This window comes from Rhodnius prolixus, unplaced genomic scaffold (assembly GCF_049639745.1).
Source record: "Rhodnius prolixus isolate KJV_2025 unplaced genomic scaffold, Rpr scaffold_3, whole genome shotgun sequence".
Classification (NCBI taxonomy): Eukaryota; Metazoa; Arthropoda; class Insecta; order Hemiptera; family Reduviidae; genus Rhodnius; species Rhodnius prolixus.
The window spans coordinates 32,588,828-32,615,843 of record NW_027411603.1 but is presented as its reverse complement, the minus strand read 5'-3'; the positions used below and the strand labels follow the sequence as shown (position 1 = coordinate 32,615,843).

The window sequence follows — 27,016 nt, the reverse complement described above, 5'->3', positions numbered from 1 at the left end:
GTCAACACTTCTTAACCTGAAGGCGGATAAATCATTTTATTCTACAGGATATAATCATATTATTTTTCTTCATATATATATTTTATTTTTTATTTTTGTAAAGCGCATCTACAGCTGAGTTCATTGCTGGCCGGAGCAAGTTTACAGTACTCTGCAACCCCGGACACTGTTCGCTGTCCAGCACTAGTCAGTGAGCTTTAAAGAAACTTCTAGGATGCTAAAATCTAAGAGTTAGCAGGATTCAGAAGTTGGGATCTGTATTTTTTATATTCACTTACGTTTGGAGAATAACTGTGGAATGATGAGAATTATGCAGCAAAGTCATTGTAATTGATGGTCTTTCTGAGTACATTTAGACGGTTTCGGTGAAGATTACAAAATATCACCTTTACTATTGCGATCTTTCGCCTTTGCGAGAATCCATTACCTTGATGAAGGCTGAAAAAAAAACAAGATATTTCTTGAAATATTTGAATTCTTACTGCAATCTATATGAAAATAGTAACTTTGAATTAGAACTCAGTTTCAAAAATTCATATAATCGCAAAAGAATAGTAAATACAAAAGAACTAAAAACCTGAGGTTACAAAGCCAGTCTAACAGAAAACGTTTACTTTTTTATTAACTCAGTGAATTACGCTAAAATAAACTATGTGTTAAATACTACAAAATTGACAATTTGAAATTTGAAATTTACTCGGTAATTACTCACACATGATAAAAATGCATGTATGAAAGATAACCGTGAAGTGTAATAAGTTTGTTAACAATAACTAAATACATATTTACCAATGAATTCTTGTAAAGCTTTTCACTTAACTAGAAACTTCTGTGTGCAACGTGTTTACATTTACCATAATGCGTCATCTCTAAAGTTATTATATTAAGTAGTTATTTGGTTAGCCTTTTCATTTAGTGCTGTAAACTATTTATGGTTACAATTTTGAAACCTTTTCACACTTCACTCATTGACAGATGTTTAATATGATCAGGGCCATTTAAATTTACATTTTTAATTTCGATTAAAGGTGTCCAGATGTATTATTTTGAATTTCGGCGCACTGGGGTAACGCCAAAAAAAGATTGTAACATTGTATAAAGCTGTGGTACTCGATTTTCCATCTAGTGATTTTTGGGTAGCTGTCTTCCCAGCTATCTGCTGGCTTGATCTTCAGTAAAATTGATTGCATTTAATTAATCTTTCAGCACTTGAGATACAATTTGAAAGTAAAGTCCCCTATGATATTCCTCGAAAGGTATCTTAGAGATTTAGAGCTTTAACTTGCATTCACCAAAACAAGTCTCAAACCGTGCAGAAACTTTTTAAATTAGATTACAAGGTAATAAAATATTGTGTAGTGATATGAGGCAAGCTTACGGCCAGCATTGCTGATGTGTCAAAATGGCTTTTTGATGGTTAACCTGAAAGAGCTAACGTTTTCTATTGATTAGAAGGAATTATGGACAAACGATGTATACGATTGGATGAGTCCTGTGTTAAAGACGTGGATGTTTGACTGAAATGAGAAGAAACTGTGCCAATCCTATACCTAGCGATGAAACACCTTGCGGTATCACTAGAGGTTATGGATTACATGATGCAATATTGTCATCTTATGACCCGCCCATGGATTGTATAAGGTAAGTTTCTCTTATATACAAATATTGCAATTTTATATTGTAATAAATATATTCATATCTATGTCTTTAGGAGGGGCTGAGCTCGGAGGTACTATTTAAGCGATGGGAGCATTTCAAAAAGAATCTTTGGCTGATAATGCTGCCGACATGGATGTTTTTTTGAGAGAAGCATTGAACTTGGCATTCAGTCTTCAAGAAATACCATTGATCCTCGGACTAGACAATTCACTTCCATCAGAATGCATGGTGGTAATTAGTTTAATTGGATTTCTTCTTTGTTATTAGTATATATAACATTAATTATCTAAATTGTGTGGAAATAATATAGTTACCTTGAACGAAAACTAGGCGCCACGGTAGCTGAGAGGTTAGAGGCGAGACCTGTAAAGCTAATATGCACTTAGATTCGATTCCCAGTCTTAGGCCTTGAATTTTATTTAATGGTTAATAAAAGAAATTTACCGTGTTAAAGTACGCTTGCTAGTCGCCTCCGTCCACGACACCTAATTGGTAGTTGGACGTAAAGCTCGCCTGAAAAAATAGCCAATTACTTTACTTTACTTTTACTTGTACGAAAACTAAGTCCCATTTAAGGTTACCATACTTATTCGCTTGTTACCTGCAAGCTGCTTTTTAATAGGACTGTTTGGAGAAGAAAGAAATTTTGTTTATATTATATCTTGATGAATAATGAGAACTGCAGTGTTGAGCGAAAAAGGATGTGGGCAAGACCGGCTTGAAGTCGCCGCTGGTGCAGTTCGTGGTAGTACTAAATTTCCAGGTTACAAGACTGTAACCTGACAGCCACAGAAGGCGGAATGGTTAGCCAGACTAGTAGTAGTAGTAGACTTTATTTTAAAAATACATTACAACAATAAAAATAAATATGCATTTTACAATTTAATAATAAAGTGTTTATCCTGATCAATCGATCGTCGGGGTTAGCCAGACTAAAATCCATCTAAAACTACAAACCGACTTGTTAACAGCCACAAGGACACTACATGTATATAATTTCAACACCAGTCGTTATCAACAGTACCATTCGTTAATGCTAGTTTTATCCAGTATTTAAATAACCAAAACTATTGGAAGAAAACAACTTGCGTTGAGGCCTAAAACAGACAATTTAATCAAATAGTTCGAATAGTAATTGAGTGTACACAACGTCCTTCTACCTTTATTAATAATGTTATAACTTTATATTAAGAGATAAATAAATTTATATTAAATGTCAACCCTTTATTTAAAACAAAAATATTTTTATTTTTTATTGATATTTGTTGAAATGGTAAGCCATTTTATTTGTGCATTTATTTACTTCGATATTATTTGTTTCATAGAAAATTATACAAAAATAATTTTAAAGAAAAGGACCCACATTTTATGATTCTTATAAAAAATGTAGGAATAATATTTATGTTTAAAATTTTCTATAAATATTTCAGCAGTAAATCATAAATATAATTCTGAAATAAATTATTTAAAAAACTGGTAATAAAAAAGCACTTTGGTCATTTTAAGAAATAATTGGAGCATGTAATTAAATACTACACTTTAGAAATAAAATGGATTTACAAATAACAGACCAGTTACCTGAAAATATTTTAGTTAAATTTTAAAAATGAAAGTTTGTAAATTAATTTATTTAGTTTTATTAACAAATTTGATTAATCTTTTGTTAAAATATTTAAGTAAAATAAGGTAGCAGTATATTAAAAAGTCAACATTCACTAAAAATGTGTTAGCATTTTAAGGAATGACTAACAACTGGAAAACGCCTTGAGATTTGAACATCTACTAAACCGCAAGACCGACTCATCTTCCTGCGCAACAATAGTAAATAGTGCCATCTATGAAAGGGCTGTAAAACTGAACTCGCTTTCACGATCGTGTATTCCTTGTTCAACGGAATCTTTTAGTTTCATTTCTTCTTCTTTTTTTATTTCTATTTATTAGGAGTTATTCTTGCAGATAAATTAATAAAGTAAAAATAAAAGTAGTAGTAATGACTAATTTTTCAGGCTGGCTTTAAGTCCAATTGCCAATCAGGTGTCGCGGACGGAGGCGGATAGCAAACATACTTTACTTTAAATTTATTGTATTTACCTTTAAAATTAGTTCATGGCTTTGAGTGGTAATCGAACCCAGTACCACAATAATATTAGCTTTTAGGGCTTTGCTTCCTAACCGCTCGGTGACTTGGTTTGGTGCCTCAGATAAATTAATACGTTTCTTACCAACAAGAATTAGAACGGTAAAACATTTAAGACCCTCGCTTTACGGGTGTATGAACTGTACAATGAACTCAAAAATTATTTCAAGTACAAGTAAAGCGGAGTGTTAGGGTGCCACGGTAGCCGAGCGGGTTAAGAGGCGAGACCAGTAAAGCTAATATGTATTGTGGTACTGGGTTCGATTCCCGGTCTTAGGCCTTGTATTTTATTTAATGTTTAATAAAAGAAATTTACAGCATACACTAAAGTATGCTTGCTAGTCGCCTCCGTCCACGACAACTAATTGGTAGTTGGACGTTAAGCCCGCCTGAAAAAATAGGCGATTACTCTACTACTTTTTACTAAGAAAGTGTCCATAAATTCCTGATTTTGATTAACCTATTTTCTTTAAATTGGAAACTGTAACACATATAGCTAATGTGTTCTGTATAATGTACGCGATTGATCTTAAAGTATGCGTAAATGACATTTATTGGTAACTGTCTTATTATCTCTTGTATATGAATCGCGTTAGTTGAATGCAAACTAAACAGACAAAACTGAAGACATAACAACCTTTGATGTTAAAAATATAACAAAAAAAAAATATCTAAAATTATCTACAAGCCCTGAAGGTTAAAAAACCTAAGTCGAAAGCTTGGTCAAAAATAACGACTGAAATTAGCAACAATCTTTTTTACTTTTGGGCTAATGAATCAGTCACAAAAAAACGATGAACATTATTCAGTAATATCCATTAATTTATTTAGGATAATTTTATTTTCTTAATCCATTGGCAGATTCCATTATTTTTCTCTTTAAACGTTGTGAGTTTATTGAAAATCTACTTTTGAAATGGCTAAATTTTGTGCAATACTTATTATAAATGAAATTATAAGCAGAGGTGAAATTGCATTCGAATTTAGTGACCATAAAATATTTATATTGAGGATTCAAATGGCGAGGAATCGGTCCAGAACAAAAAAAAACTCAATTTTTTTTTTCTCTCTGCATCGCATAGCCACGCCCTGAAGAAGACAATAAATTTGTCGAAACGTTGACAAGAAAACGGAGTCTGTTTTTTTTTTGTTCTGGACCAATTCTTCGCTATTTCAATCCTTAATATTATTACGCAGATGTATTTGGAATTATACTCCTTTGTAGTTATGATTTCTGAAATAATATGATATTGAAGACGTGACTCAGGATTTAATTTATTGTCAACTTTCTATTTAAGTTGTCCTGTAAGTGCCTGTGGGGATAGAAGACAAGAAACAGCTGTTAAACAATGTTGTTCATTTCAATGAAATTCCAAGCGAGACAAGTTCATTTCAATATATTTCCCTGTTAGACTAACTCCTTCTGTAGTTTTTTCCGGAGCTTAGTATTCCACTGCAGTGTAGTAAACTTACTAGATTGCATTACTATAATGAATGCTCACTGAATAGATTGCTACAAATACCTTGCAGGCTATCTACTACTTTTGAACATCTAAAGTGAGAAAATTAGTGCACTCCCTATTTTTAGAATTCAATGACAAATCAAGTATTAATAATAGAATGGTATGGTGAGGAGCTATAGAAGTAGCGAAACCAAAAGCAGAAATCATGCAGTTAATTTGTATTAACAGTCAACTTGCTTTGGAATTACAATTACACTCACAAATGGAAGCACAACGCAGTCAGTTTGTGCTAGTTATGAGGGATATCAGTATTAGATGGTTAGCAAGCAACACCGCGAAATATTGCGGGTTTAGTAGATATTGTTTATACAATTTCATTCCTACTAAAACATTAGCAGTCAACTCTAAAAAGTTTTACACCTACCGCTCAACATGTTTGTACTCTTAGGCCTTGGGCACACAGAAAGCGGTCTATCGCGGCGGGCAACGATCTCCGACCGAGGCGGTCAGGCGGTCTAATTGTATTGTACACAATGTTGCATCACCTTTGTCATACAGAACGCAAAACAGAACAGTTTTCTTCATAGTGCGTACCTAACACTAGACACTGATAATTGCATATTAATCATTACAATTATATTTATATCACTAATAATTATAATTATAATTGAACAAATATTCGCCACAAAAATGCTACAAGGAACAAGGAATACAATGTTTTAAAGATAACTAACAAATAACAGTAAATCTCAAAAAAAATCTTATACCTGCCTACAGTTTTCTTCATAGTGCGTATTTATCGCAGGAAACTGAAAATTTCATTCTAATTTACTAATTTTTCCCCCATAGGTATTTGATAAATTATCAAATAATGCAATAAAATGTGATATCGTAAAAATGTCCTGTTTGAACGTTATATTTCCGGTTTCATACTTCTAATGTAATGCAGAATCAAAAATGTTAACGAAATATTTTCCTGAAGTAAAAGAAAGTAAAATCTAGATCGTTGCATGAAAGTGAAAGAACACCATTTTATGTAATGGATAACTGTGCTTTTATTGGTGAGGGAGTGGCTTACAGCGTCCTACGTCATCAGCTATAGACCGCCTACTTCACACATCCCGTTCGCCAATGAGATTAGCCAATCGTTTTTGGTAATTATTTCTAGGAAAATTACTATTTAAATTTGTTTTACTAATTTTTCCCCCAAAGGTATTTGATAAATTATCTAATAATGGAATAAAAATTGATATCGTAAAAATGTCCCAAATAAACATGTTTTGAACAATATATTTCCAGTTTCATACTTCTAATGTAATGCAAAATCAAAAAAGTTAACGAAATATTTTCCTGAAGTAAAAGAAAGTAAAATCTTGATCATTGCATGAAAGTGAAAGAGCACCAGTTTATGTACTGTACAACTGGGCTTTTATTGGTGAGGGAGTGGCTTACAGCGTCCTACGTCATCAGCTATAGACCGCCTACTTCACACATCCCGTTCGCCAATGAGATTAGCCAATCGTTTTTGGTAATTATTTCTAGGAAAATTACTATTTAAATTTGTTTTACTAATTTTTCCCCCAAAGGTATTTGATAAATTATCTAATAATGGAATAAAAATTGATATCGTAAAAATGTCCCAAATAAACATGTTTTGAACAATATATTTCCAGTTTCATACTTCTAATGTAATGCAAAATCAAAAAAGTTAACGAAATATTTTCCTGAAGTAAAAGAAAGTAAAATCTTGATCATTGCATGAAAGTGAAAGAGCACCAGTTTATGTACTGGATAACTGGGCTTTTATTGGTGAGGGAGTGGCTTACGGTGTTATACGTCATTAGCTATAGACCGCCTACATCACACATCCCGTTCACCAATGAGATTAGCCAATCGTTTTTGGTAATTATTTCTAAGAAAAATACCATTTAAATTTGTTTTACTAATTTTTCCCCCATAGGTATTTGATAAATTATCTAATAATGCAATAAAAATTGATATCGTGAAAATGTCCAAAATAAACATTTTTTTAACATTATATTTCTAGTTTCATACTTCTAATGTAATGCAAAATCAAATCTTCATAGTCATCTTCATAGTGCGTACCACCCACTAGGCACTGATTGTTTCATTATAATTATTACACTTATTATGAGCGCGCGAAGGCGAGGGTCAAGGCCGGAAGGGACAGGGAAATAAAGAGGGCAAACAAAAGACACCGAGATAACCCCCTGCAGATGGAGATGGAGAAAAACTGATGCTGAAGAGATGAATACAGGATAGAGCTATTAACAAATAGCTGTAATTCTGTAATATCTTTAAAATTAAAAATCGCACCACTACTTCTCAAGAAGAAAGCGACCAAACTGGACCGCTCTAACTAATGAATCGCTTCCTGTGTGACGCCCCATATCACAGACCGCCGCGACGACCGCTGGATCGCTGGCCGCCGCGACTGACCGCTTTCTCTGTGCCTAAGACCTTATTGATCGAATTGGTTATATTCTTATCTCCCGCCATTCAAATTAGAATTGCAATTACAAAGTACTCGTAATTTTTAATAGCGTTTTAATAAAAATATATAGAAGGAAGAAAGAATAATGCGAATTTCAGTCATTATATTTTTGCATTAAGCCGAGCTTACGACTTAGAAAACTGGGTCATCTTCAGGGCTTATTGACCTGTAATGTTTTTACGGAGTTAGTACATCTTCTGTTCTATCTGCTTATGCACTTAATTTTTGACCCGTAACATCTTTTTGCTAGTAATTTGATATGCAAGAGAACACATCTTTAATGTTAATGACCAGTTAAAATTACAGCACATCATTTAGTTAAAATGAATCGATTATGGCGATTTCACTAGTATCTAGTTATCCAATTGGTGCTTCTAAAGAAACACGTTTTTTTAAACAATTATTCATTAAGCGGCTACCACATTAAGCGGCAATAACATTTAATGAAAGAACTTTTGCAAAATAAATAAATGTTTTAACCTCCTAATATTAGTTTTAATATTATTTAAGCACGTATCTCAACTATGCTCTTTTTAGACTGAGATCAGTCATTTGCAGTGACCTCGTGACTTCCCATTTGAGTGTGCATTTTCATTACCTCAACCATTAAACATTAATTCTTCAACATATAACTTGATTTACTTAACAAATGGTATTTTTCCAATTAATTTCTTTACTTTTTATGTTATCTGTCGCAGCACGCAATGATGATCGCATCCCTGTCCGGTTTCGGACTATGGTCCATCAACAGAGATAGATTAATGAGTTTATTAATTAAGTAAATAATTGATTTATTTATTTTATAAGCAACAACTGCACATATAGTTAAATATTTGTCAGCCCTAGTAAATTATGACGACATATTCGGCGTTTATGGAACAGGTAACCCATTTCTGGTCCGGTATCGTAATTCAGACTCTAAGGTAATCCCTAGACAACTTCCTCTTCACTCTCTCTGAGGTGTTATATGGAAGTAAGGTCTGCTTAAGTTTGAGATGAGAGGATTGTGGTGTTGTGCTGTTTCTAGGAACCTTTTGTACGTTAAGTTTAAGACATATTGTTGTACAGTCGAACTTCCCATAAAGGACACTCTCACTAGCGACCACCTCCATTTACGGACAGTTTTTGGATTTCCCCGTTTTACCCCTATGCACTTTCTAATATAAAAGAACCTCCGTCTAACGCACACTCTACATGGCGACCGCGGACATTGATTTGGGAGAACGGATTAAATGTTTCACCTCCCACCAACGACCACCTTATTATTAAAAGTTCGTTTGACGCAGTGATAGAAAGAATTATCCCCTCTCAAGTTTTTTTTTTCTTGTTTTTCCTAAAGTTTCCTACATAAGCCCATTTTCATACATCTGGTACCATTTTAATCATTTTTCAATATTACTTTGGACGAACAATATTATTTTTTTCCGATATGTCTCCCAAACAAAAATGGTTAACTCTAGAAGAGAAAATAAATATGTTGGAAGATTTTGCAAAAACCAAATCGAGCCATCGTCAACTTGCCGAAATGTTTGTTCTATTTTTCTAATAATAGATGATAGTATGGTGATAATTTTACCATAAATTATTATTGTTATGAATAAATGTGATGATTATTATAAAAATGGTTATAAAAATTATTGATTAAGTCTATAATATGTAGATGTTTGATAAATTTTTTGGGTAATTAAGAAAAATTTGATGCATATCTTACAGCTAAATAATAATGCAATTATGCACGTTTTTAAATCTATTAATAATAAACAATTTTTAAATAGAAAAACCCATATTTTTTCATTATGAAACCAGCCTACCTCCTTCTAACGACCACCTCCAAACAGCGGCCACTTTGCTTTCCCCCGCCAGTGTCCGTTATTGAGAGGTTCGACTGTATAGAATGTCAGTGATATGTCCCAGTAATTTTGATTGAATTTTTGAATTGAATTGGATTCAATTTGAATTGAAATATCTTATGCTACGTCAGTGTATTTCTAGCTATTATTAAAATTGGAATGACCTAAGTCAGGAGAGGGTCTAGGAGTGACTCACTATTATCAAACTAATAGTTTGTTCAGAGAACTTAAACAATGTGTTCTAACAAAAAGTGTAAATTCCAAAATATCGTGCTAGTTTTTTTTTTTTTTTTTTTTATACCGTAAAAGAAATTAAATTATGGCAATTACTGACCAACTTGATTTTAACTATAAAATCAATTACATATATAAGCATTCATTTGTATCTCAATGTTATTTTATACCAATGGATTTATAAAATAATCTAGGCATTCTGTACTGTTTGGTTAACTCATAAAGGCTGTGGTTGACGGATGATTGTTGTAGCATTAAGAATCTTTGCTTATTATTTCCAATTCCAATCATTTATTAGCTGATCCTACTCTGCTTATACCTTGGACCAATCATTTCCACAAAGTAATTCTTTTCTTATAACCAACAGAAAGCATGTAGTAAAATGAGCAGTTAGTGAAGGCCAGAAGTTCATGCACTGACCGAAAACTATAAAAGAAACAATAACCTTGGCGCAGCTCAACTGCAGACCAAGGTTGTATATATGGCTACTGGAAGATTTACCTATGATAAGAGGCCAACTTGTACTGGTCGAGGAGTTCACACTCTGTGACCGATTTCCATTGTACTTTTCTATTCAATTGTCAGATTTCTTTACTCTTTTTTTTTACATGAGTACATTTGTTTATTTTATAGACAATTTGCATGAATGTGGTTTAAGTATGTGCATTAAATTCAACATACTTAGTTTCTTGGGTAAGTGATACCTAACGTCTTTGATTTTTATCTGTCTTAGCCGCATGATTGTTGGATCCCTGATACGTGCGTACCAAGACAGATATAATCATAATTAGTTGAAGAACTCTTTGTTGGAGAAGTACAGTGACGGCACTGCAAGATATTTCTGGATGGGCCTGATAAAAAAAGCGGTTCACCTATCTTCTTGAGAAAATTTAGTATCAAGTTAAGGGATGAACAGTGTTCTGGTTACAGCGCTTTTGAGGAAACATCTGCACAGGATGAGGCTAGTTTTAAAACCTTTCAGAAGAACGAAACTTCTTTCCATCTCACAAATGATTGGTGCCTTTATTCTGTGGCCAAACTGGGGGTCAAGATTCTTGCTTAGTTGTTTCGACAGTTTCGTTCGATAATCGAGATGTTCTTGCATGATACAGGCAGAATTGATGGTTGTTGTTGCTAAGGGGATCAATTGGGCCATTCATAAACCCAATGCGAATCTGCTTTCTGAGCTCTGCTTCAAGGTTTAAATAGCTTTGCTTCTGCTTTAAATTAATGAGAATTAAATATGTAATCCAAAATTCCAAATTTAAATAAAATCGGCTTACCGCAGTTAGTTTTTTCTAATCACTTTACTGAGGGGACCGCCAGCGAAAGGCAATTCTGTTCATAACACTGACTATTCCAAGAAGGCGGAAGTAGTGTACGAGTCGAAGTGTATGGGGGCTAATGCAAGGTTTTACAGCTCGCTAATCCTAGGCTTGCTAAATAATAGGCGAAAAACATTTATTTATTAAAGAAATCTTAAGTGCTAATCAACAAAATAATTTCCTTCATTTTCTAACACTTTTTGCCAGCGAAAAGGCAATCGTTCGATTCCCTTTTTAAAAAAGTCCTTCGATTTTTCATTGAAGAACTTTTCCAAGTGCGTTTTCACTTATCCAACATTGGTAAATTTTTTACCTCTTAATGTATGCTCTAACGATCTGAAAAGGTGATAATCCGACGGCGCGAGATCTGGTGAATAGGGTGGATGGGGTAAAAGTTCTAACCCAAGCTCCCTTCTTTTTTCCTGTGTTCTTTTTGCTGCGTGAGGCTTCGCAATATCGTGTTGAAGGATCCTTTTTTTTGTTATTGACCAAGACAGATCGTTTTCTTATGTGCTCTTGTTTCATTCGCTCGAGTTGTTCACAATACACTGTCGCTGTAACGATCTGGCCAGGTTCAAGCAATTCATAGCGTATGATTCCAGAAAAATCCCACCACACACACACACACACAAGGACCTTCTTTATCGTTAGTGACGGTCGAGGTGTCGGAACAGGTGTTTTTCCGGGAGAAAGCCATTGTCTTTTTCGTGCAGGGTTGTTGTGTAGCACCCACTTCTCATCTCCAGTTACAATTCGTCGCAAAAATGGATCAGCTTCATACCGAGACAAAAGAGACGCGCTGATGGTACGCCGTTGATCGAGCGCCGTTAAAAATTTACCAATGTTGGAAAAGTGAAAACGCACTTGGAAAAGTTCTTCAATGAAAAATCGAAGAACTTTTTTAAAAAGGGAATCGAACAATTGCCTTTTCGCTGGCAAAAAGTGTCAGAAAATGATAGAAATTATTTTGTCGATTAGCACTCTAGATTTCTTTAATAAATAAATGTTTTTCGCCATTTTGATTACTTTTCGGTCCCCCTAATACTTATAATCTAAATATCATGAAACGGAGAGTATCCATATCAGATCGCAATTAACGTGTTAGAGGAGAATCCCAGGACAGAGGCAGTCCCATAAGTTTATTAGCAGATATTAGCTAATGAGTAGATACTCGTTCCAACTTACAGGGACATTTCTTCAGCATGGCAGTCATTAGGATGATCTTCATTTGTCTCTTTATTAGAAGAGCATATTCTTTGCAGTTTCTGTCAGGAAACGGTTTACAAGTATTATGTTACAAATATTATAATTACTTCCAACTACCAAATTAGGTGTCATGGTCGGAGACGACTATCAAATGTATGTTTATGTTATTTCTCACTTTAACCATTAAATAAAATCCAAGGATTAGACCGGAAATCGAACCCAGTACCACAATAGATTTTAACTTAATGGACTTCGCCTCTAACCGATTGGATATCGTGGCTAGTTTCTTCAAACATTTAACTATAAATACGCACAGTGTAAGATTTCGGTAAACAATTCATGCAGAAATTCGATAATGTCGAAGGGTACCGCTTTTCAGAAGAGCAAAATACTCGCCTTCATAGTTAGCTCAGTTAGCCCCTCACCAGACTCCAAGTCAAATTACATGACTGGGAGATGTACTCTATCCAGTGCCACTATAGTCCTAAGATGGCGGTGACATAGGCTTTCTGGGCAAGCCTCTTAGAATCTAATCTATATATTTCAAGCACTATCATTACTTACTACTGTAATAGATTGGAAACCCTTAGAATTTCAGTGAAAAGCCAGCAATAATATATTTGCTATTTCCACTTTTCCAACAGTAACTTCAGAATTATGATCTTAACTTTCAACTTGTAAAGCCATAATTGCTAATTAGTGTTGATATACCCTTGATAAGAAAACATTTTTAATTACCTTTGTTTTAGGTGCATTCATAGCTTCAGTTTAGCTGTCCTTAAACTGTTCGATCTATTAGAGAAGAAAAATGTATCTAGAGACCAGAATTACGGAATATTCAAGGCAGTCTTCTTCCTACGATAAAGCGTTAATCGATCTTTGAAAAGGTAAATTTTCTGTGATGATTTTCAGAATTAACAAAAACTAGAGTAACATCTAAATCCTTAATGGTTCTTATATCCAGATTCTATTAGTTACTATTTTTACTAATTTCTTTATTAGACTAGTAGCTTTGAATTACTAAAATTATTATTAATCCTGAATAAATATTTACAAACTTGTCACATTATAGTCATAGTTATAAGGGCGTTCGTACCAGCAGGAATGCCGATCAATAAAATGTTTCTCAGCGATTTTTGCGTTTGAAAAGAGTTGAACTCAGGTGACATCGTAAAGCAATATGATTCTCTCAATCTCCAACAAAAAGATTTTGATAATTTGTTTTTAACATTTTGATTATTCATTTGGAAATCTGCAATTAAGCACTTTAAATTGTATTACAGTTCCTTCATATTTATCATCTTTTGGATAACTAATAACATTGAAATGTTTGAGTTTTATAAATCTTTTGAGTTTAATCTTTAATCTTAGAGAGCTTTGATTTTATTTTAGACACTCTTGATTAAGGCTTATTACGACATAAGTACTGTAGGTCTTTAGGGAAAGTAATAGAATATAAATTGTAATTATTTTAAATATTTATTTCGAGTTTTGCTCGATATTATTCATTAAAAAAGTATATAAAATACAAAAATAATAATATATAAAAAAACTCATTTCCGTTTTCATTTAAACGAAAATGTAAAGCGTCATGTCCTTCAAGCGTTCTTGATTGAATACATTAAATGAGGCTGAATTTGTTGTTGGTAATGAATTTACTTAATTCATAAGATGGTAGATAATTTATAGATGGCGGTGGGTAGTTGTCATCAATGACCGATTACCTTAAAACTGTCTGTAAGCTCCAAATGGGACGGTTCTGGCCTGAGCGACCTGTTTAAAGAAAAAATAAATTATTAAACTATTTTTTTTATTATAATTTTAATATATATTTGCTTATTTTAACTTTCACTGGTTGAGTAAAAGAGAGTAGTTATGAATGTTTTGTGGGTTGTTTTGAATATGAATAATTTGGTTGTGTATTCTTTTATTATTTTTGATATTTTAAAGTTGAACAACTTTCAGATTGTAGTTAAGGCTACTATTACAGATGAAGAGATTGTCGTGATATCAGATTGGAAGGTACTTTGCTCTTACGATTTGCCATCACTGTTAACAATCTTTCATAGTAATAGTAAGTTCAGCCAATTCTTTTTAATAGTATATTGCTGCGGCCAAAAAATTTTACTTGGAAATTAACTCAAATTCAATTTTACTTTTAGAGTCAATTATATAAACTTGGGCAAATGAATGAATTTGTTCTATATACAATATATTTTTTTACTAAATGAAATTCTGTTGTAATTCACTTTAAAAAGGGGAGATATTATTGTTAAATAATGGAAAAATCAAAAATTTCACTCTAAAAAATTTGCCTACATATATCTCATTGATTTTACCGTTCCACAAAAATAAGTTGTTATGAATTTATCAAACAAATTGGACAGAAACTATTGTATTATTGGAAGATCTGTGGTATATACGAGTAATATGGGTAATATTCTCACTTACATCGTCTCTAGGGCTAAAAATAAAATTTAAAAAGTGAAACTAAACTGATTTTATTTAGACTTTCATTTATTTTAAATTACATCTTAAAGTAACTAGGTTATAGTTTGTGGTTTTGATATCTTAATTTTTGGATTTAAGCTAATGTTACTGTTATCTAAAGTTGTGGATTTAAGCTGACGATACTGACTTGGAAATTAACTCAAATTCAATTTTGATATCAAAATTTGTGGATTTGAGCTAACGGTACTCATATCTCAAGTTTCTAGTTATTTTACTTATTGTAAATCGAGAGACAAATTGTCTAGATCAGTGGTGGGCAAACTTTTTTATTGGGGGGCCACAAAGTTTAAGAAATTCTAGAGGAGGGTCAGAATTATAGAAAAAATGCATTTTATGTTAAAGCTTTTAATCATAATATTATAAAAACATTACAGCATTACACACTTGTGTAACTACGTGGCTAGTTTAGCTTCACCTATAGGTTATGCATCTATTATTCTACTAAGTAGAATCTACTTTATACTTCTCGACCGTCAAAACGTAATTATAGCGGGCCATATACTATCCATGTCGATGGACCCTCGGCGGGCCGGATTAAATACTTTCGCGGGCCGGAGTTGGCACGCGGGCCGTACTTTGCCCATCACTGGTCTAGATCATCGATTATTTATATTTTTATTTGACGAACTGTTTGCAATTAAATGAAATCTAGGACTAGATGGTAGGACTTTCTTAGAAATCTAAAAAAGGAATAATCTTCTGATACTGCAATATATCCTAGCGAAACGCTTTAACTAATTTTAATTGCAGTAATAATATTACTTTATTATTATGTTACTTTTCTTCTCTAGTGATGGTCTAGTCATTTAATTTTTTTTAGGTTACTAATGTTAGTGTCTTGGATGGAGCACGGTAGTTCACTTATAATTTTTTATGATTAATTTTTGACTTCCTGAACTTATAACCACCAAACTGAACCTGCCCCTTGACTAATTAAGGAGTTATTTTGGATTAAACTTTAGAAAAATGAAAGATAAGCAATTAATTGGAGAATGGATTAGGCAAATTAGGCTATTTGGTTAATGTTTCAAAATATTCCATTGGCTAAGTAAGAGTAGTTGTAGGTAGACAACCTAAACTAGCGAATGCAATATTTTTAATAAAAATAATGAAGTTTCTGAAATTAATGCATTAATTGTGACCAAAGACTGTATTTGAGGTTAAACTAACTTGACAAGAAAACCAAAGTTATTTTTCATTTTTTAATTGTACGGGTTTTTTTAATTTTTGGAGCTGTTACCTCCAATTTATTACAAAACTTCATTAGTAAAAGGATTTCATTTAGTTTTAGAAAAATAAAGCCTGAAGTTTTACACATTTTTTCTTTAATCACTGATAAGGAAGTCTGTGCAATAAGTGGTTTTATTTTTATGCTTAAAGATCACCGAGAGCTTGAATTACGATCGTTTGAATTGCGAATAATATACATAAATCTGTATCTTTAAATTGAAGGAAACATTTCCTGTTATTGTTATAGCAAGACATTAAACAGAGAACATTGTAACAATAAACTAAACAGCAGGATAAGTGTGTCAAAGGACGTAATATATATACAGTAATTTAACATTTCATCACAGTTAAATAGATCAGGTCTTATTATTAAAGGAACAGGTTAACCAATGGTTTCCTTTAATTTGATACAGATTTAAATATCTTTAAAAACACTTGAATCAGGAAAAAGGTATTTTTATCAATTAACTGCAATTAATAATACATAAAATAGAATAATAGTTGAATTACCTGTTGCGCCACTGCCTTTATGATAGCCGGATGTACATTAGGGCCAGCTGGTTGATAACCATTCTCATCGGCCACATACTGAACTTGGACAGGTCCAGCTGGGGAATTGTAGGCGTAACTACCTTGTACGGTGACAGCGGGTCCTTCTGGGCCAGGAGCTCGAGGTGTACCCACTTCATCGCGAGCAGAGCCATCACCTGATCTGTAACTGTTACCCACAAAAGAAACATGGTGAATTAATGAATTATTTTCTGTAGTTTTCATTTTATAGAGAAGGAAATCAGGTTCTTAGAATCAAAGTCGATGCTCAAATATCAATGGAGTGCAAAAGCCCCATTAGCCTTCAGATAATTTATTCGTTCGGTTTTTAATTGACTATAAAGATGGCTGTGTTACCTAAAAGGAGACACTAGAAACGTTTTCTTTTCCAAAATCTACAAAATTAAAAATATTACACTCTAAATCTTCTACAAGATAATGTAATGGTAAAATATCTTCTATAACGAGTGTTGGAGAATAATTTTATATTCTATCCTAATATTTGCACTAATAAAATGAAATTGCAATCATTTCTGTTCCAAAAAAAGAAATTGTTTAAGCAATCATTTTTAATTCAAAGGACAAAATTTAAAATAACGCGTCATTTGACTTAATTAAAGCGCATTATAAAAAAATGATAACACCAAATATGGCCCAAAATAGAATAAACAAAATAAATAATAAATTAGAAGATGAGATATCCGTGTTGGTGATTGGCCTTGGCATATGACTTATGCACCCAACATAGTACATTATTGTGTTTAACGCGTAACATCTGTCAAGGAATACATATGAAATTACCGTGTATTATTGAAACGCACTACATATAAAAAATACATATGGAATCCATTATTTGGTTCGAATATAAATTATCTCTTTGAAATATATACTTATATATTTAGAAGTAATAGCGATTTTTCATATTCATATCATTTTTTTTATACCTTTTTGTTTGTACGGTAATAAATAATAGATAATAAGATTCAAAACAATTACTTCTTTATTATGAAATTTTGCATTATTTGTAAATAAACATTTAGCCCGCCTTTGTAAAGTGATTGTACTCGCAGAACAATAGTAGGGCTGTCAAATAGGGAAAAACAAATAAATTTGTTTTTGTCTCTGTTTTGTATTTTACTTTTGTCTGTGTTTTGTCGTAAGTTTCTCATGAATAGAATGTTACTGATTATGTTTGTACATGTACAAAATGTTGCGAAAGAATTCGTATATGTTGATTCATTATACTGAAAAGTTCTCCCCCACTTAATACCAGTTTCATACCAATAAGAACTGCGAAGTGAATGGAGTATGATTTATATTGCCGATTGTATTTATTATCTGTTATGAGAATGCAATTAATATTATCTTAATATTAATGGTATACTTACGCGAAAGAATAGGACTGGTCTGGATTGAGATCGTAATGTTGTGAGACAATTGGTACAAACGCTCCAGTATAATATGGGTTGAATTGCGGCGCTGACAAAGCACCGGCTACCAGCAATAAGAAAACCTGAAACAATGTTGAACACAGTTTATAGTTTTTTTTTTTGTTTAAGAGTCATCGCTGTAAAGCGCACAGATTACAGAAATTATCCATTGCAATACTCTTAGCAATGCACTATTTACTTGAATCACGAAGAAATAAGAAATAGGAGATTATGAAGTCCATGTCTTTTAAAATCGTCCAGGAAAATGATCTGAAAACACACTGGAACAGGTGTCGTACTGGAATAAGACGCGACTGTTAAGCGTAATTCTCTCTGAATTCGATTTGACTTATTTTAACGAGAGCAATTTTTAAGTTCTATTTTAAATTGCAAGGATTTGATCCTCTGTAAGTTAGTTTGGCTGAACCCTATAGATCTAGTTTGTTTTTTTAATACTGATTATAAAATACTTATATGAATCAATATTTTCATTTATTTGAAAAGATTACATTTTTGTTAGCAGAATTACGTCATCTGTTTGTTACTGTTCTTTCAAGAACCAACACTGTTTTACGAGTATTTTGTCGTGTAAAGTCAGAGATAGCGAACTGTTGACTACTGAGTAAGAATTAGGTTCACTAATTATGAAGTTTTTTTTATGTCAACAGAAGTAAAAAATTAAGTCAAATTAGAAATTCTATCCATTTAGGACGTATTTATCTCGAATAATATTTGCTCATGTGAGGTTTACGTGACCAACTAAATGAGAATCAGATTATGGAAGACTGGAGAGTGATTTAATATTATAAAATTTTAATACAATGTTTAATTATATAAAAACTAATAATTATTAACAGAAATAATGCAGAAGGAAACAGTTAATTTTTTTCAACGAATTCAAGAGCTCGCTTTGACCAAAGTACGAAGCTTAACTCTACTTGTAAAATGAGTCATAGTTTAATTTTACTTCATTGCAGCTAAAGATCTTAATAGTAATTTTCTCGAAGCCTTTGAATTATGTTAATCAAGGTAACTTATAAAAACAGTCTTATTTTCACCGATTTAATTTCTTGGTTAATCTGCTACTTATTTATTAGTGCCATCTTAAATACTCTTTAGCTTCCTTGATCTTGTTACAGAATAAATTTTGTTTTTGTTTTAGGAAGAATAATTTTGACTGTAGTTTTGGGAAAACTGACAAAAGTGCCATCTAATATATCATTAAATATGAATTACTGTTCATTATTTTTGGTGACTGAATCATAGTTTCAATAGGATGAAAAATTAATGCCAGTTTCAGTCAGGATAAACTTTATTCTGCCGAGCTTTCAACCTAGGGACTAAGTCATCTTCAGGGCTAATTTACGAGTACAATATACTGTTTTACAACATTTAGTCCATGAACAGACAAGACTGAAGACAAACCAACCCCTCTATTGATGTAAAACATTATATTGTAAATTAGCCCTGAATATGATCTAGTCCCCTAGTTCGAAAGCTCGGCATAATAAAGTTTATCATGACTGAAACTGGCATTAATTTTTCATCCTTTTAAATATGAAGTCAATTCAACCATGATTGAGTACACTGTGTTTATGCTTACAGTAAGATTTTCTTTTGGACTAAACGATGTAATAGAACTAAATATTTTGCTTCAAGATTATTATCTTGTTCCTACCACAACCATTCATAACCGAGGTTAAAAAAATAACTCTTGATCTAGGATACCCAGTTATATTTCACAATATTAGCATTTGAACTGTCCAATTGTAATAATTTATTATAACAGTGTTTCGTAGCCTATCTCTATGCATACCTAACAGCTTGATCAACCAGTTCAGCGTTGTGGACACCATCGCTACATCACTGGAGCTTAAACATTTCTGCGCTGGAGTATTCTTGGATGTCTCACAGGCCTTCGACCGAGTATGGCACAAGGGTTTACTATGGAAGCTTAAGGGTATTCTACCAAGCACATACTATCTTATACTCAAATCCTATCTCTCCGACCGATTCTTCCTAGTAACTCAAGGCTCTTCTCGATCATCTATTTTTCCTGTCCTTGCTGGTGTACCACAAGGTAGCGTCTTAGCTCCTCTTCTCTACACAATCTTTACAGCCGACTTACCTTCAAATCCCAACACCTCCATATACACCTTCGCTGACGACACTGCCATTCTCTCCACACATACTGATCCTGTCTTCGCTATCCGCTCTCTACAATCTCACCTTCACTCACTAGAACCCTGGCTACAAAAATGGCGAATAAAAATCAACCCAAACAAATCCAAACACATAGTCTTCACACTCAAACGAACAACTCTTGGACCTGTCTTCTTATATAACACTCCTATCCCACCAGCCGACCATGTGCGGTACCTTGGACTGTACCCAGACAAAAGACTAACTTGGAACCCTCATACGAGACTTAAACGGGCTGAATTACACAAACGATACAAACTCCTTGCTAGACTACTGGACAAACGCTCAAAACTAACATTACAGAACAAGCGTCGACTGTACACTTTCCTTCTTGCTCCAATATGGACTTACGGACTTGAACTTTACGGGACAGCTAAACGATCTAACATCAACAGATTACAAACACTCCAATCTAAAATACTCCGCCGCATTGTAAACGCTCCCTTTTATGTCAGTAACCACTCCATACACACAGACCTCAACATTCCATTTATACCAGAACTTGCCAAAACCCGCTACAACACATTCCACCAAAAACTATCATTTCACCCTAATCCTTTAGCTGCAAACCTATTCTCAACCACACTTCCCTCCAACCCCCGAAGACGGCTGAGGCGCCGTTGGCCCCGTGACCAACTGGTAGACTAATGATGGTCATCACTGGATGATCATCATTCATGATTGCCACGCCATTTTTATTGTACGCACAGCATATTTACTTATTGTACTGCACGAGTGCAGGTGTAAATTTCAAATAAAAGATATAAAAAAAAAAAAAAAAAAAAGAAAAAAAGATTATTATTCTAGTAGACAGATCCTTTCTGTGAAGACTGCGAGCTTAAAAGTTCGATTGCACTTCCCCATATAATTGACAAACTATCGAAATTCTCTACATTCTCATTAATTTGAGAATGCAGAAGTAAACAGATTAAAAATAATATATTTTAATTAGAATTGAAAAAAAAATTATTATTTTTTTTAAAAGCAAAGCGTGACAGTAAGATCCGTTTTAAGTTTGTTTAAATAAATAAGAAATAAATAAAAATAGAAACTAGTTAAAGGTTTTAGCATTTTAACACAGAGATATACTTGTATAGCAGTAGACACATGCAATGAGCTCTTGTGCGCAATAAATCTAGTCATACTTTTTTTAAATTCCTTTCAAAATGTACCCTTTTAAAAAAAATGAATCTGATTTGAAAGTAATTTCCATGAATAAAACAGTAAGTTCTAAATAAATCTAGTTATATATTATATTTCTAGATGGGGTACAATGTATCTAAAAGATAAATAATGAAGAAGGGATTATTGATGTTCAAAAAAAAAAAAAAAAATTATAATTTAATATCACATTTAGAAGATAAAAAGGTCATAAGTTTATAAGCAGAGTGTGTCATAATTGGATATCACCTCAGTGGAGAACAGTCAAAGGTTATGGCTGTATTTGTAGAACTCTCGGCCCACCAAATATATATTTTATTATCACATTAAATTTTATTTTAATGTGCATTTTTTTTACGATTAAATAACTTAAATATTATAAAAAGAAAATGTCAAAACTGACAAAAATGGTTTCTATTTTCATCATTTTAGTTATTTAAATATGAAGGCACGATTTTAATGATTGCACAATTAAAAAAAATAAAATATAAAAGGGTGCTATTGCAATGTTTCCATTTACGTGGAGCAAGAGAAAATTAAAAACAAATCTCTCATTAAAACTATTTTTTTATAAAATTATTTTTTTAATAAATCAGTTTTAATGATGACCGAAAACTAATTTTTCAATTTGCATCAATTTCTAATCAATCAAAATTCATCAAATTACAACTGCCGCTTTAAATTGTTCTTTGCATTGAGATGGTTTAGTTTGAATGAAGATTATTGAGAGACATCTATTTATTTTGAAGGAAATTGCAAATCTTTACGAGTGTTATAAGAAGATTAAAGCTCCCAGCCAATGATATTGGGGTAGTCCGTTGTGATTTTCTAATTTGTGAGTGGGGGAAATAAGTAATTTATATTTCTTTTAACAGAGGTGATTTTTTAATCCTGAGTGATCAAGGACCCCCCTCTAAACTTGAGAGAGCGCTTTACTCGTTTGTAGTTTAAACTTAGGATTCAAGATTGGCGAGGAATTGGTCAAATAAAACAACTCGTCTTTTTGCCAACGTTTCAACAAATATATTAAGTTTCTACTTATATTAAGTAACTAAGTTTCTGTAATTTAACTAACCCGCATAGCCACGCCCTGAAGAGGACAACATATTTCTCGAAACGTTAGCATAAAGACGAGTTTGTTTTTATTCGACCGATTCCTCGCCAATCTTGAATCCTAAGTTTAACAATTTACGGTCACGAAACCTATATATGTTATTCACTATTTGTAGTTTTTGTTTTAAAAAATTACCTTAACTACTAATATCACTTGATTTTTGTAATCATGATTATTTCTTTCTTTTTTCTTAAAATTTTTGAAAATAATTATCTTGTATCTGCTTAGTCTCGATTTGTCTGTCTTTCAATTTCGTGGGTATGTGGTGAGCTAGAATTTGCCAAAGTGCGCCAAACCCAAGTGCGCGTTAACTACTCCACATACCAATATACTATTTGTGTACTGCTTGTATACTGTCGGAGAATAAAGAAGTTTTCAGCGTTAAATCTAGTGCATTTTGTTAGGTTAGGTGGCCCGCAAAGATATCTTATCCCTGTTGATTTGGTTCCATTGGTTACTTTGAAACTAAGTAACACACGTAGAACTGCTTAGGAATATTTTAAGCTTCCTCCCTACATTCAGGAATTAGGTTTCCTTACAGAACGTTATTGTTATCCTGTTTTATTCATGATGATGCTAATTCTTGCTGGGCAATTTTGTTTATAGTATTTATTACTTTGTTTTTGGTTGCGTCAACATCTGAGGACATTGCCGCTCGGAGATTTTTTTCGGAGCACTTCCGTACTCCGGACAGTGTTCTGTAGTTACAAACAACACTGTCAACATCACCGGACATTGAGCTGTAAGAAGCTCTTGGGAAGGCAAAATCGAAGAGCCAGCAGCTAGATTTTGAACCCGGCATCTCTGCGTGGAAACTCCACAGTCCTGGGGTTATTAATCCTAAAATTGGGAGTAAAATTATATTAGCGTGACTTATATAATCGGTTTGTTTCAAGTAAATGGACGCACTGTTACAACAAAAAATAAATAACAGACTGAATGAGCGTTTTAGAGGTAAGTGACACCAGAAGTGTTTTTTATCAAAATTTCCTGAAAAAAATATTTAAAATATAAGCTGTAGATTTATTTGCATACAGTGAGTGTGCTAAGTGCAAAGAAATTTATTATCTGCAGCAGTTTTCGAGATTTGAAATCGCAAATAATAGTAATAATAAATATACAAATAAATATGTAAATATTCTACGCATAGATGCTTTCCTTCAAGGGTTTATATTCGCTTAGTTCAATGTGCGTAACCAAACTAAATATTTAGACTGATTTTACAACTAGTTTGCCTTTATAAGCTGGGGTGTTCACTATCAGACACAAGGAAAATTTTTGTAAAAATATTTTTTTAATTTTTAGATTTCGGTGTCTTAAAACCGGATTTCTGATTAAAATTTATATAGGAAATTTGACATGATTGCAATCAAGACTTATTTTGAGAAATTTAAAAAAAATCAATATTCAAAATGAACTATCAATTGTTGAATAATTGGGTACACCATCAATTTACTCTAAAAGTTGTAAAATGTCCACTTTAATCTGAAAAACAAATTTGAATGCACCAATAATGTAAGAAGCTCTTGGGAAGGCAAAAAATCGAAGAGCCAGCAGCTAGACTGAACAATGGCCCTTATTCAGTTTACCTTAATTTATTTAACAAACAATTGATTTAAATGTATACCAGAGAGAGTTTACTGTTCGTTTCGATAATACAACCAACCGAAGTACGTAATTACTAAAATGTATACCAATATTTATTTTAATATAATATAATTAAATAATATAGTTTATTAAAGTATTAAATATACCCTCACACTGTATTAATGGCTAAATTGCACGCCCAGAAGGCAAAAAAAAAAAAAATTATACCACTATTGTAAATATATAAATAAAATGGTTATAAAGATATAAATTAAATTAACAGTTACCATGATCGCTTTGGGAAAATCATTTGATTATTAACAATGTTACGGGAAATCATAATAACCGATCCCCAACACAACATCTTGAGAATTTTAAACGAAGGTTCACTCACTAACAAGTTAGCCCTTCAGTGACGAAGAATGGAGGTACAATTCTAGCGCCCTTACATTTCACTGTGTTAAGGGAGAGTTCTTAATGTGGATGAAAAATTTAGTAGGTAAAAGAGAGTTGACGAAGTAAATTAAGCATTAAATAAAGTCCAAAACAGCTCGGAAAATTATACCCAACTTTAAAATGCAGAAAATTTTTGGATAATTTTTAGGACATTATTATAACATTCTTTATTCTGAACTGAATAATTTACGGAAGTTGCCTGTAGTTCTAGTTTTAGTTCGAGTTTTGAAAGAGCATTTTCATTTTGTTTTTTAATCGGACATTCTAAAAGAACGAGAACAAGGAATTTAAAATTCTCGAAAAAAAAATGAGAAAAGGGTTGAAGAGTGCGCTGCAAGAAATTATTCACCCAACTGTCGTGACTCCCCCCCCCCCCCAACTCTAGAAAGATAGTCGAGTGTCTCGAAAACTCTTTGAAGTATTCATGAATGTTTTGGATACAAATTAAATTGACTTTTTTCAAACTTACCACAGAAGAAATCATGATTATCCGTGTTATGGTTGTGTGTATCTAAGTTGTTAGCGATTAGTTGGAAGTGTACAGGTCAGATGGTACTCCATATCGTATATATATAGTTCAGAAGTTGCAGATGTTTGGTAGGGGCTCCAAGGACGTCCCTCCCCGTAGAAGTTTTGCCCAACACTTGCCCCAAATGTGATTTTTTTATTTTGTATTTTTTCCTTAAACCTCCCTCTTCGAATAAATATTAATATAAAAATATACATAATAAGAACAATACCAATAATTTATACTTCATTACCTACAGAATTAGAACTACAACTCTTTGCTCAAACATTACAATAATTACCCATTTCTTTAAATAAATACTTTTTTCTTTTTTAAATACATTTTTTTAAGCGATGAACTTTTACGTAGTCGGCGATGCTGTCATGATACATCCATGTAACCTTTGTTTAATATATAACACTCGTGCTGAACTTACAATGTCCGATATTTCTGTCCGCATTATTATTTTCTATTTTGTAACTTTGTATACGTCTCTTTATTTTTTACATCTATTTTACTTACTTTCCATTAAATACATCTGAAAATTAATAAATACTTTTGATTGCCATGCAATAAAAGTTTTTCTAGTGTCATAAATAATAGATATTTATTTAACAAGTGTGGAAAGTAGTACTTTTCCTCACGCGAGGCAGGGAGCGAAGCGATGCGAGTGCAAGTGCAAATTGCCGAGTGTGAGGAAAATACTTTACACTAGAGTTAAATATTATATTTTTTCTGCAACCATTTATTAACTAATAAAATTAAAAATTTCATTTTTACAGTCTACAAAAAGTAATTTATTTATTATAAACATTTATTGTTATATTACAATTATTTACATTACTTACGTATTTACATTACTTATTACATTTTCTGCTGTTTCTTTTATTGATGGAGGAGTGTTTTCTAAACAGGCATCACTAGAATCCATTTTAAATTTCTATAAGGTAACACTATAACCTTTTTAACTGTTATAATTAAAAATATCTAATTATTTATTAAAGTATTATTTTTATTTCTATATTCCTTTCAATTTTTATTTTATTTTTTAATATTCGTTTTTTAATTATTTAGTTACGTTAAATAAGCTTATTAAAGTTTTACAGAAAATATTTATGTTAATAACAAAACTTCTTATATCAAGGAAGCACAGTAAAGTTTTTCCACTCACTAGTGAGGAAAGTGACACTAATGGGAATTTCCCCCCACTAGTGTGGGAAGTTGGGCATTACACAGCTGATTTTAATTGAGTAATGAGAACTTCCCTACATGGTTGCAGAAAGAGGAATTTTTCAACCGTTTAAAATGTTCGCTTACAAATTATTATTATTATTTTCAACTTTCCCTAATTAAGAATAGTTCAACTTTTTAGTTGTGAACTAGATTGCAATAGATATATTGCATTTTTGGATAAAGCCAAAGATTCAGTAGAAAATAGAGGTTATTAGAAATGGAGATTGTAATTATTGATTTTAAAGTGAATCAACATCTGAGTTATTGGCGTCCGGAGCTATTATCAGTACACTGTTGGCCGCACACTTTGAGTTGTAAGAAGATGCTCTTAGAAAGAGAAAAATTTAAGGCCAGCAGCTGGATTCGAACCCGATATCTTCGCGTTACCTCTGAGTTCTTTCGCTGATAAATTAGTACTGTTCATGTCAAGTTATCTTCCTGAATTTTTATTTATAACAATATTTATGATTTTGTTTCTTATTAACCATTTTGAGCTGTTTTTAGTTGACTTACTAACGAGACATGCATAAAAGTGCATGTTTTTCTTCCTATTGTTAGAAACAAAACCAAGCAATTCCCAGTTCTTCTTCTTCTGGTTAATCTTTAGTTTAGTCTTAATTAGTGGCAGAGGTCTTCTTTAGAAAAG

The 27,016-nt window shown here is 32.5% G+C and overlaps 1 protein-coding gene and 1 long non-coding RNA gene across 4 annotated transcripts in view; one reads left to right on the top strand and one right to left on the bottom strand.

The window, feature by feature from the left end:
* Window positions 1-969: 969 nt before the first annotated feature.
* Window positions 970-27,016, top strand: part of LOC141452202 (uncharacterized) — a 34,123-nt gene continuing 8,076 nt past the window's right edge. For 2 of the 3 annotated variants that reach the window (XR_012457273.1, XR_012457272.1), the window contains exons 1-3: window positions 970-1,641; window positions 1,712-1,890; window positions 13,139-13,276. This is a non-coding gene — a long non-coding RNA (uncharacterized lncRNA). The remainder of the gene's footprint in view (window positions 1,642-1,711; window positions 1,891-13,138; window positions 13,277-27,016) is intronic. The other variant, XR_012457274.1, reaches the window with a different exon arrangement.
* LOC141452201 (endocuticle structural glycoprotein SgAbd-9-like) lies at window positions 13,850-25,254 on the bottom strand. The gene is made up of 4 exons (XM_074124121.1): window positions 25,099-25,254; window positions 18,068-18,192; window positions 16,641-16,848; window positions 13,850-14,162 (listed from the first exon to the last, which is right to left on the bottom strand). Exons 1-4 carry the CDS (start codon window positions 25,111-25,113, stop codon window positions 14,115-14,117), a joined length of 396 nt encoding a protein of 131 aa, XP_073980222.1. The 5' UTR covers window positions 25,114-25,254; the 3' UTR covers window positions 13,850-14,114.

Excerpts from the sequence above, each read along its gene's own strand:
- LOC141452201 (XM_074124121.1), bottom strand. Across the intron at positions 16,849-18,067 it reads GACCAGTCCTATTCTTTCGC|TTACAGATCAGGTGATGGCT; the intron begins GTAAGTATACCA and ends TGTGGGTAACAG. Across the intron at positions 14,163-16,640 it reads TAAAGGCAGTGGCGCAACAG|GTCGCTCAGGCCAGAACCGT; the intron begins GTAATTCAACTA and ends TTCTTTAAACAG.